At 56.9% G+C, this 10,503-nt stretch overlaps 1 protein-coding gene across 1 annotated transcript in view; it reads right to left on the bottom strand.

Annotated features, from left to right (window-relative positions):
• Positions 1 to 1,729: 1,729 nt before the first annotated feature.
• The window catches only part of POU3F1 (POU class 3 homeobox 1), a 13,037-nt gene continuing 4,263 nt past the window's right edge, over positions 1,730 to 10,503 (bottom strand). Inside the window, exons 2-3 of the mRNA XM_045298900.1 lie at positions 1,884 to 2,024; positions 1,730 to 1,801 (exon numbers count right to left, since the gene is read on the bottom strand). Of these exons, the coding sequence (XP_045154835.1) occupies positions 1,730 to 1,801; positions 1,884 to 2,024 (213 nt within the window). The remainder of the gene's footprint in view (positions 1,802 to 1,883; positions 2,025 to 10,503) is intronic.

Below are 10,503 nucleotides of genomic sequence, written 5' to 3'. Positions count from 1 at the left end.
CGGGCCCTAGGAATGGCACTGGCTGCTTCCTTTCCTGGGTGAGGGCAGCAGCCGCGTGCTGCCTTTCAGTCAGCAGGGTCTGGAGACCTCTGTTGCCGCTTCCAGATACCGCCGGCTCAGAACCAGAGCCTGGCACCTAGCTATTTCAAGGCAAGAGAACTTTTTCCTGCTGACTACTGTGTTGGGGCAGGGGGTGGGGGGTGGGGTGGGGTGGGAGGAAACCCTCCCCTTTCCCCTGTCCTCTGTCACCTGATGACCCTGCTCAGATCATAAGTGTTAATGAAACTGTGGTGCCCCTGAGGCAGCTGGGCAGCTCCCCCCCCCCAACGGCTGACTCATTTACAGCTTTCCTTCAGTTACCCTAAAGGCTTCTCTCTGAGGTGACAACTATGTGGGGTTGGTTTCAGGTTTCATGTTTTCACATTACTGGGTGGAAAGTAAAAAAAAAAACAAAAACCAAAAAACAGTTCCAAACCAAAAACCAAAACACACAAAAACCCCCAGCTTCTATAGCACGTGGCCAGAGAGCATTAATCACTTACCCATCTTCTCCTCTGCTCGCTGACCCTGCTGCTGGACCAGAGGATGGTTGCAGCCCGGCAGAATAGAGGGTCCGGCTCTTTGGAGAGGGCAGCACCTGCCCTTCTGCTTCAAGGCAGGGGGAGGGGGAGGGAGGGCCTTGCCAGGGCTCACCAGCTTTGCAGGTGCCAGTGCTTAGCAAAGGGATGGGCCACCAGGACATGGGGGTTGTCAGGCCCACTTGGGGACCTTCTATCCCCCAGCTGATTTGATTCCTGGGGGGGTCTGGTGCAAGTGGCCCTGTGTCACGGTGCTTAAGGTGGAGTGGTATAGGTGGGAAGATAGAGGGCCCATCTGGTATGTGGAGATGAGGCTGCTACCCCTCTGCCATCATGGGCTGGTAGTATAAGCCACCCCTCACGCCCACCAGGGGCAGATGGTTTCCATGGCAGATGGAGACTAGACCAGCAGTGGCTGGATGGGCTTTTTGGGGTCAGCTTGGCCCCCTGGCTAGTAAGACAGGGTGTGGGTGTATGGGTGTGCATGGAGGGCGAGTCCTGGCCTTCTCGGGCCATTCTGGTGGAGAAATAATTCGGTCATGCCAGATGGATTGGTGCAGGAGCAGAAGGCCTCAAGGCCCTGGCACTGCCCACCTGCTCAGGTGCCTGGAGTTGAACCTGCTAGTTAGTTCTGGAGTGAAGGGGATGGTCCCGGGTCGGGGGTGGGGGTGGGTGGGCGGTTCTGCGTTGCAGCCCAGCATGGTCTTCTAGATGCAACCCTCCTGCCAGGTCCCCAGAGCGTCTGGCCTGGGCAGCAGCTCCCCCTAGGCCCCGCCGTTTATTATGCGCTCCTGCTCCCTCACCGCTCAGGCAGGCAGCGGCCTTCATTAGCGGAGGAGCTGGGGTCTGTTTGGGCTGCCTCATCAGCATCAGTGAACTGCGTCCCTGCGAGATTTGATACAATTTAATTAACCTAATTAAAAGCTCTGATTGCAGAGATGATTGGGGTAGCGCCAGCAGCGACTGCATATTTATAATGAGCTGCAAGGTGTGGGACCGCAGCCAAACGCCACGCATCCTAATGAGCGGGAGCCGGGAGCCAGGGAGCGGGAGAGGGAACGTTTATTTTTGGCAACAATGCCCAGTTCCTCCCTGCCAGGGAGTCAGGGACCAGGGAGCGCAGGCGGACCTGCCCGCCGTGCTCTTCAGAGCTAGCTGAACGCAGGGTCGAGCTCTTCGATCCAAGCCCGCCGGGGATGGGTCGGGGGGGCCCTCTGGACAACCTGGGGGACACCCCTGGCCGGACGGCCGGGTTGATGTTTGCAGCGGGGCGGGGAGTCCAGGACCCCAGCGCCGCGCCACTACCCTCGCTTCTGCTCCCTTCTCTCGGGAGTCGGAGGAGAGGGTGGCATGGGGGTGGGCGTTTTCTGGGCGCCCAGGAGGACGGAGGGCCAGGCCGAGCCAGCGCACTTCCGGGCTCCAGGCTCCGTGGGCCGGGCCATCGACCTAGTCCGGGGCGAGGGGGGCAGGACTCAGGCTGAGCCCGAGCAGGGGTCTGCATGTCCCCGGGCCCCGAGCCTGGGGCGGAGCGCAGACACCAGAGCTTCTCCCCGCACCCCAGTCTCCTGCCTTCCTTGGGGGACCCTGCCCAGAGAGGGGCGGCTCCCTCGGGCGCCTCTCCGCGCCTCCTGCCTCTGTCTGGGGACTCTGGGTTTGTCTGACTCAGCGTTTCCGCTGTAAATCACATCTAATAATAACGAGAGTGAGAGCGGCGGCAGAGATGCTGTGGGTGAAGGGGGCACGGGTGAGAAGGGGTGCGCTGCCCAGGTGCAGGTGGGTGTGAGGCGGGAGGAGGGCGGAGCTGGGCTCGGAGAGCCTCTGGGGGGGAAGAGGCCTTTTGGGGGAAGGAGGTGGGAGCCGCCCACCGCCCCACCCCCACGCCTGTTCCCCAGCGAGCCCAGTGTAGGTCAGGAACTCAGCCCGGCCGACCCAGCCCCCCAGTGCTTTGAGCGCCCGCCAGGACAAGATGAGATTTGTCCCCAGCCCACCTTGCAGAGAAAGCTGCAGCTGTTGAGCTCCCTTATCAATCTTCTCTGTGGGTTTAATCATCTCTCTGTCATCCTGCTGGGGCGGCCCTCCCCTCGCTGGAGCCCCCAGAGGGGCGGCAGCTTCCCAGCCCGGCTTCCTCCAATCTCCCTCCTCCAGACACAACCAGCCACCCCCACCGGCTCTCCCCTCCAGGAGACACAGGCTGGGCCAGGGGCTCGTTTCCATGTGACCAAGGAGGGTCTGTCTTTGCCAGGTGTGGTTAGGGAAGAGGAGAGCCCTTTGGAGCCTCTATTGGGTGCAAATAGCTTATGTTTACTTCTAACGGAAAGGTTGGCGGTTCTAACCCACACAGTAAGTAGGCCCTGACTTTCATAAAGAGGGCAGCCAAGGAAACTCTGCAGAGGGTCCACTCTGTCAACCTTGTGGCCACCCGGAGTTGGACTCCACTCCACGACAGTAGGTGGAGATGGCACGAGCAGATAGGTGGGTGTAGCCAAGCCTACAAGCTCTTTGACTCCATGCTTGGCCGGGTGGGACAGGGCTTAGAGGTTGGCCAGGGTCTTACAGCCCAGATGCAAGATTCTTGTTTAGGTGCAGGATCCATCCCTCTGTTCTTCCTCTCTTGCCAACCCCTTGGGAACTGCGTCCACCACCCCCACCAGCTCATTCAGCCAGCAGCTGGCACTGGCCTCTTCCCTGAGTGGGTCTGGTGAGGCCAGGCCCCCTGGAGCCTTGTAGGATGCAGGGGCCCGTGGGCAGGGACCGCAAGCCCACAGCTTTGCGTGCATCTTGGGAAAGGGTGCAAAGGAGTCAGTCAATGGAGCCTGTGTTGTGGTCCAGGCTGGGAGCCAGGGTGCCAGGGGCTCTGGGGCCCAGCCCGTTGCTGACGTGCAGAATGACCTTCAGGGCAACTCTCGGCCTGCTCCTCTTTGCTCTCTACACCTCCTCCCAAAGTGGGCAGGGAGGGAGTGGGCATGGGATGGTGTATGTGTCCCTCTAGGGGCCATGAGAAAAGGGGCCCCATCTTCCCCCTGCTCTCCACACTCCACTCCAGGTGCTCTCAGCACAAACGGAGGCCCAACTCATTTCCAGGTCTCAGGAGGGATGCAAAATCCCAAAGAGAGCGAGGACCCCAGGGAACATCCCTCAGCTTGTCCTCAGAGTGGGGCCGGAGAGACCCTCTAGAGTCCCTGAGGGGGCCAAAGGTGCTGGAGTGTCCTGGACTAGCCCTTCAGCACAAGGCTGGGTGCTGGAAGACAATGGTGTGTTGATGAGGCGCTGCTCCTGGTCTCACATGACCTGACCCCGGGGGTGGGGGTGGGGGGTGGACTGCACGTGGCTGGGCAGCCTGGGCTGACCTTTGGTCCTGGCTAGGGAAGAGAGGAAGTCATAAAGCTTTCCTGCCCACTCTATGCCTTGGGCATCCTGCCACTCCCAACCCAGAACTGCCCTCTGGGCACACACACTGGGTCTTCCTCCTACTTCTTCATTTAATCATTCTCTTCTATTCCTCTCTGCTCCTCCACACGTGTGTGTACACGGGTGTGCATGTGTGTGTGTGTGAGAATGGAGGCAGTGGGAGGAGAAACCCCTTACGGGACCTTCCCAATCAGGGATCAAGAACTTGTTTCCTCCAGTTGGGGGATGAAACCAGGAATGGGACTCAAGCGTGTGCGCATGTGTGCCCATGAGTGTGCATGTGCTTGTGCAGGTGTGGACGTGGACGTGTGTGCCCATGTGGAGGGCGATGCCTCAAGCCCTGCCTTGTCCCTTGACCTCTGTCCTTTCTGGTGGTGGTGGTGCTCTGCATGTGTGTGGGGTTGGGGGGAGGTGAATTCTATGGCCAGGTACTTACAGCTCCAGCTGGAGCCAGACCCTCCCCCCCCCCCCAGTGCCAGAGCATCACATTCAAAAGGAAAAAGGAAGATATTTTGGGGTGGGGGTGGGAGGAGGAGGGTTGTGTGATTGTTGTAACCCACTGAATTAACTCAACATGACCATCCTCAAGGAAGCAAGGCATGTGCGTGCATACACAGCAGGCCTTGAGAGTGACCCTCAGCCAGGGGCACCAGCGCCAACACCGAGGATTTGTGAAGGGGTGGATCCCCCCTTTCTTCTTTCTCTCCAGGCTGCTTAGGTGGAGGTAACAAAAGGGGCCCCTCCAGAGAGTCTCCCCCTAGAGTCCCTAGGGGGTTGAGGGCCAGGGCCCTGGAGAGGGGGGCAAACATGAACCGATGTTTAACACAGCAGTTTCAGGGTTCCTGGTCTGGATCTATCACAGACTGTCATGGATATCATGAGAAGGATTTTTAGGGAGTCCTTTGTTGGGAGTCCCACCCAAATTTTTTTTTTTAACCAGGACCAGTCTACTTATATTCCCTCTCGGTGGCCCTGGGTGTGTTTGGAGGCAAACTAACCCCCCAGAGCTGGGGTTAGATGAGGGTGGGGTCCCCAAGTGGCATAAGGAGACTTTTGGATGAGAGGGGACAGCCTGCCTTACCCGCCCCTCCCCGCCACCCTCTGGGCTTCTTCTTTGCAAGCCAGCAGCTTTCCAAAGTGTTTCTGAACCAAACAGACACCCAGGACACCCCAGATAGAGTCAGTCCTATTAGTCCCGCCAGGTCCCGGGGAGACAGTCTGAGGATGGCCCGTAGCTCCCCAGCTCCAAGGCTGGCCCCCTGGGGCTGGGCTGGAGGAAGTAGTCAGTTGGGGTTAGGCTGACATCAGTGCTGAGATCCGGGAAGGAGGCGAGTGGCGGGCGGCCTGCAGCTGGGAGTTCGAGGTCGGCTGAGCGGGCATCTCCTTCAGTCATCCCAGGATTCTGAGAGGCCTATTTTTGTAGCCCCAGGCAGATGTGCTCCCCCAGTGAAGAGAATGTTTGGTGTCTGCTCTTCCTTCAGAGGGGCGGGGCGGGGTGGATCCCCTCCTCCTACTCCCCTCCCCCTGCTCCCCACAGCTGAGCAGAGTCATACATCACCAAGGGGCCGGGTCTCCTAGATGTATTGCCCTAATACGTCGCTATAGCAACCCCGCTCTAATCCTGCATTATTCTAATGTGGTCCCCTCCCCACTGTGATGTATCGCTTGGGTCTCTTCTCTTGGAGTCTGCATCAAGTGCCCCAGGGATGGCGGGCCAGAGGCTCCTTTGGTTCCTTGGGTCCATCTTGTTTCCCCTCAGTTTGTGTGTGGGTTCCTTTGTGAGCCTGGGTGTTGATGTGGAGTTTGGCCCATCGGCCCCCAAGCCTGCCAGGCCAGAAAGGAGAAGTGGCAGGCTGTGCGTCCCCAGCCCTGGCACACGAGCGCCTGACGCACCGACCCACGCTAGCCTGCCAGTCCTGGAGACCTGAGGCCTAGGGGTTGAGGGCCAGGGAAGGACAACGGCTGTGTTCCGGCTGCCCGCCACAGGCCTTCATTGTTTCCTGCGGACACTGCCTGTTTGAGGGCCTCGATTCTGGCCCTCACCCGGCGTGGGGCGTAGGGTGCTCCCTGGACAACTCCCCCAGGGACCATAGAGGGGTGATTCATGGGGTGGTCAGGGCATACTAGGCCCTAGCTGTGCCCACATTCTGGGGGGTGGGAGGGGGCGACTGAGGGTTGTTTGTGTCAAGGGAGGAGGGATTGAATAACTAAAGGCCTCAAGGCCAAGGACGCCAAGCCACGTCATCTCCTCTCCCTCCTCATGTGTGGGCTGGTCAGAGAGGCCCCATTGTCAGAGGGGGAGGCCCACCCAAGCTGGAAGGGAAGTGAGACCCTCTAGAGGCTACCTCAGAGCTGGAGGGCCCTCCGACCACCCCTCACAGCTCACGGGTGGGGAAATTGAAGTCCAGATAATGGTGGGGACTTGCCCAAGGCCACCCAACTAGGTAGTGTCAGGTCAGGTCCAGAATAGTACCTCTCCTGGAGACTGAGATGCTGCTGTCATTTCTGGTAGGAAACGTAATCCGAGCGGTGATCTTCAACTTTTGCCCAAGTTATGCTCATAAGCAACTTCCCACCTTCTTAGAACTTTCTCTGGTCTTGGCATCCATGAAGTGAGACATTAGAGTCCAGGGCGTCTTAGCCCACATAGAAGCCACACATTACACCTGCTGTGGGGTTCTGAAGAACAGAATGGAGCCTGCAGTTCCCAGAGCCCTAACACAACACGAGTCATGGAGGCCCACTAGATTTCATGCTTTCCTTCCAAGCAGTTACGTTGTTGGTAACGTCATATCCTTACCCTACATGATTGAGGGCCAGAGAGGAAAAGAGGCTAATCTAGGAGTGTTTTGAGGACAGGCGACTGCTCTTATTTATTTTGATGTTCCTGGTGCTCAACCCATGACCTGGCTGTTGAATTGGAAGTCAGCTATGTGCCAATACTGTAGCACCGACCCTGTTGAGTTGGGCAGATGGGTAAATGGCTGAACGGGTGGATAGGTGAACGAATGAAAGAATAGTTGGGTGGGTAGGTGGCTGAATGGATGGGTGGGTGGGTGAGTAGAGGGTGGGAGGATGGATGCATGCATACATGAGGGAATGTCCACTTCTTATATTGAGGTTCAGGGATGACAAATGACCCAGCGGTGAGTGGTGGAGTATGGCCTCAAACCCGGAGCCCTACTTTGGAGGTTGGCTTGCTCTGGTGGAGATTGGTTGTCAACTTCTAGGCAGGGTTGGGATGGAACCAGGAGTTGGGACCTGAAGAAATCTAAGTCCCATGGTAGGTGGTTCCATAGGACTAGCCATTTTGACCCTGAGTTGACTTAGGGGGCCACCGAGTCACTGGTGGAAGAGTGCTGAGCAGGGCAGGCATGGGCATGAACGTTTAGAATGTGGAACTGGGTGGGCTCTGAAGGCACTGAGGCTAGTGACTTTGCCTTCTTGACAAACTCTTACTCATTCTTCATGGTCACCCTTTTTCCCCTCTTAATCATTTTATCGGGGGCTCTTTCAGGTCTTAAACAATTCGTACATCCATCAGATCAATCACAGTTGTACATATGTTGCCAGCTTAATTTCTAAAACATTTTCTTTCTACTTGAGCCATTGGTATCAGCTCCACCCTCCCACCCTGGTGAACCCTGGATAAATGATAAATAATTGTTATTTTGATATCTTACACCATCCACTCTCTCCCTTCATCCCCGTTTCTGTTGTTCGTCCCTGTGGGGTGGGGCTGATCACTGGGATTGGCTCCCCCTTCTTCCCCTTCTCACGGCCACCTTCTATGAGGCTTTCCCTGACCCTCTGCTGCTGAGAAAGCCACGCCCCCCCCAGTTCTTTAGGGTCCCAGAAGGTGTAGTCTGTGTGGCTTCCGCATGAACCTAGGAGTCCCAGTTTCTCATTCCAGGGATGCCAAGAGCAGAGAAGTTTCACAGGAGGTGGGGAGAGGAAGGAACTCATGAACACAATGTCCACCGAGGTGGACGCTCACCACCAGGACTCTCAGAAAGGACCGCAGGAGGTCGCTCACAGATCCCAGCCCACGGCTTTTGGGCTCAGGAGGAGCTCAGCAAACATTGGCTGGAGACCCGGGTCTGGTACAAAGAGCCAGAAGTGGGGAATGAGTTGGGAGACTTGACCCTCCCACTAATTCTTTGGGTCACCTTGGGCAGATTGGTCTCCACCCTCAGACCTCAGTCTCCTCATCCGAGGACTAGGGATGGGGAGCTCCAGTGTTTCCATGTAGAGTGCTTCATCCCAGGAGAAGGACAAGATGCTATAGTGTGCACATAAGTCTATTTGTTTGGTTAGCACTTACTGTGCCCTGACAGTATGCCAGGCTCTTTTCTGAGTATTTACAGTGGATCTTTTCTCCTGTAATCCTCACGGCAATCCTCCAGCTAGGTACTGTTACTGTGTTTATTTGACAAAGGAGGAAACTGAGGCATGGAGAGTGTAAGCGGCTTGTCCCAGGTCACATGGGCAGTCGGGAGGGCTGCCAGAATCCTAGGCCAGCAGACTCCGAGGTCCACAGCCATCCCCCAGGTGTGTCAGCTCGCTCTGTGGTGGCTCCCAGGGGCCAAATGGGGAGGCCTTCTTGACCTGGTTGGTGGTCTTCAGCAAGTCACCCAACTGCTTGGCACCTCAAGAGACTGACCTGATGTGGGCTGGAGGCCCATCCTAGCCAACGAGTTCTAGCACCTTTGGGCCCCAGCTTCTATCTCTGGCCCACTCCTGAATTCTAGAACCTCCTCTGCTCTCAGGTACATTATCAAATTGAACCCAACAGGAGATGTGGACGGTCCATGGGCCCAGACACTTAGGTATGATAGCTTTTTGCCCCAGGTTCTCTCGTTACCTGGAGTCCCTGGACAGCAAAAGCAATGTGAGCACTCATGTCTGGTGGAGCAGTAGGAGGTCAAGTCTACACAGAGGATCCATGAAAGAAAAGGCGGGCAGACCTACGTCTGAGAAAGCCTAAGGAGCCCAGCTTGACGCTGGGCGACCGCCCGATGGAACTGACTTGAAGCCGACATGTAGGATGGCATCCTGAAGTAGCAGTTCCACTTTGGACAGGTCACGAGCCCTCTCTGGCCACCAATGCCTGCATGTATAAAACCGGAATAATTAATGTGAGGGAATGAGCATCAGCACACAAGGAGTGCTGGGTAAGCACTGGGTCCGAGTGTCTTGGACAGAGCAGTGTTTGCGGCAAAAGACTATCAACGAACAACAAACCCCCACACCTGTTGTCCTTCTGTTGGTCCCTGTTCATGGAGACCGCCACTGCTCCATGATGGCTCATCTCCGTCTATAACCCTTATCGAAAGAGAGAGCTGGCCCCGCTGGGTGGGTGTCCGCTGCTGGGTGCCATGACCCTCCCCTTTGCTGGGTTGGTATGCCAGCACAAACTGTTTTCGCCACTCAGGGACCTTCAAAGGACGTTGCATCTTGGTGTTTTTCACGTGGCATTTGCAGTTCCCCCATTCGCAGTGTCCTGCCCTGGCCTTACAATAAAGCCGCTTTTGTTCATTGGTCACCTACTTACGCTGTGCTGTCTAGATGGATTTTGCCCCCTTAATACTCAAGGCAGCCCTATCATACAGCGGGTGCCTATCAGAGAGCTGAGGCACAGAAGGGTGAGTAGCTGGCCTGGGGTCACACAGCTGATGAAAGGTGTAGTCTGGGTGTGTCCTGATGCTGTGTACGCCGATGGCCCGAATGCGTCCTCATTCTGCACTCTGCAGCCCCAGACTCATGGAAGTTCCCGGGGGACTGATGAAGAGTGGGCAAGGGCAGGTGATCTACAGCAGATGGAGGGGTCTAGCCAGAGGGCCAGGGCTCTCAGGAGCTGTTTGGTCAGCTCTGCTACACTGAGCGCCCCACCTAACCCCTCTACCCGCCCCCACCCCCACCCTTGAGAAAGGCCCAGTTGAGGACAATGTCCCATGTTCGGCAGCCGGGTGGCAGCGGCCCCAGGGCCAGGCCTGCCCCAGCTCTCACTTCTGTTCAGAGTGGAATGATCTGGAGCCTTTGAAGAAGGATTTCTGAAAAGCTATCAGGAGTGAATCATTGACTTAGGGAGGCGATGAATCAACGGGGAGTTCATAAAACGGCAAATGAATCGGGTGTGAGAGCGACGGAGCCACTGCTATTCCCCAGAACCCTCCGGGGACGGAGAGCTGAGAGAAAAGAAATAAAAATAACACGGGGCCTTACGCCTGCTACAAATCCCAGGCAGCCCCTCCTTCTGAGTGGATAGACAGGGTGGGGCAGAGGGAGGGGAGCCATCGGTGGGCACCCAGGCTCCCGGGGCACTCTCTGCTGCTGCCCGGGTCCGGGCTGCGGTGTAATTAGCAAACGCCTTTTCTCCTCCTTTTCAGGAGCCCTCACAAGAAAGAACACTGATTTTGACGAACACCCAAAATAATGTGAGATCAGGCACCATGCATTATGCATGAGGTCTGATTTCACATGAACATTATTTCTTGTGTACGAGACCATATGCCTC

This window comes from Echinops telfairi, unplaced genomic scaffold, assembly GCF_000313985.2.
Source record: "Echinops telfairi isolate 266 unplaced genomic scaffold, ASM31398v2 ScPeMD7_7457;HRSCAF=8495, whole genome shotgun sequence".
Lineage (NCBI taxonomy): Eukaryota > Metazoa > Chordata > Mammalia > Afrosoricida > Tenrecidae > Echinops > Echinops telfairi.
The sequence above is the reverse complement of the archived record's forward strand: the minus strand, read 5'-3'. Positions and strand labels throughout refer to the sequence as shown.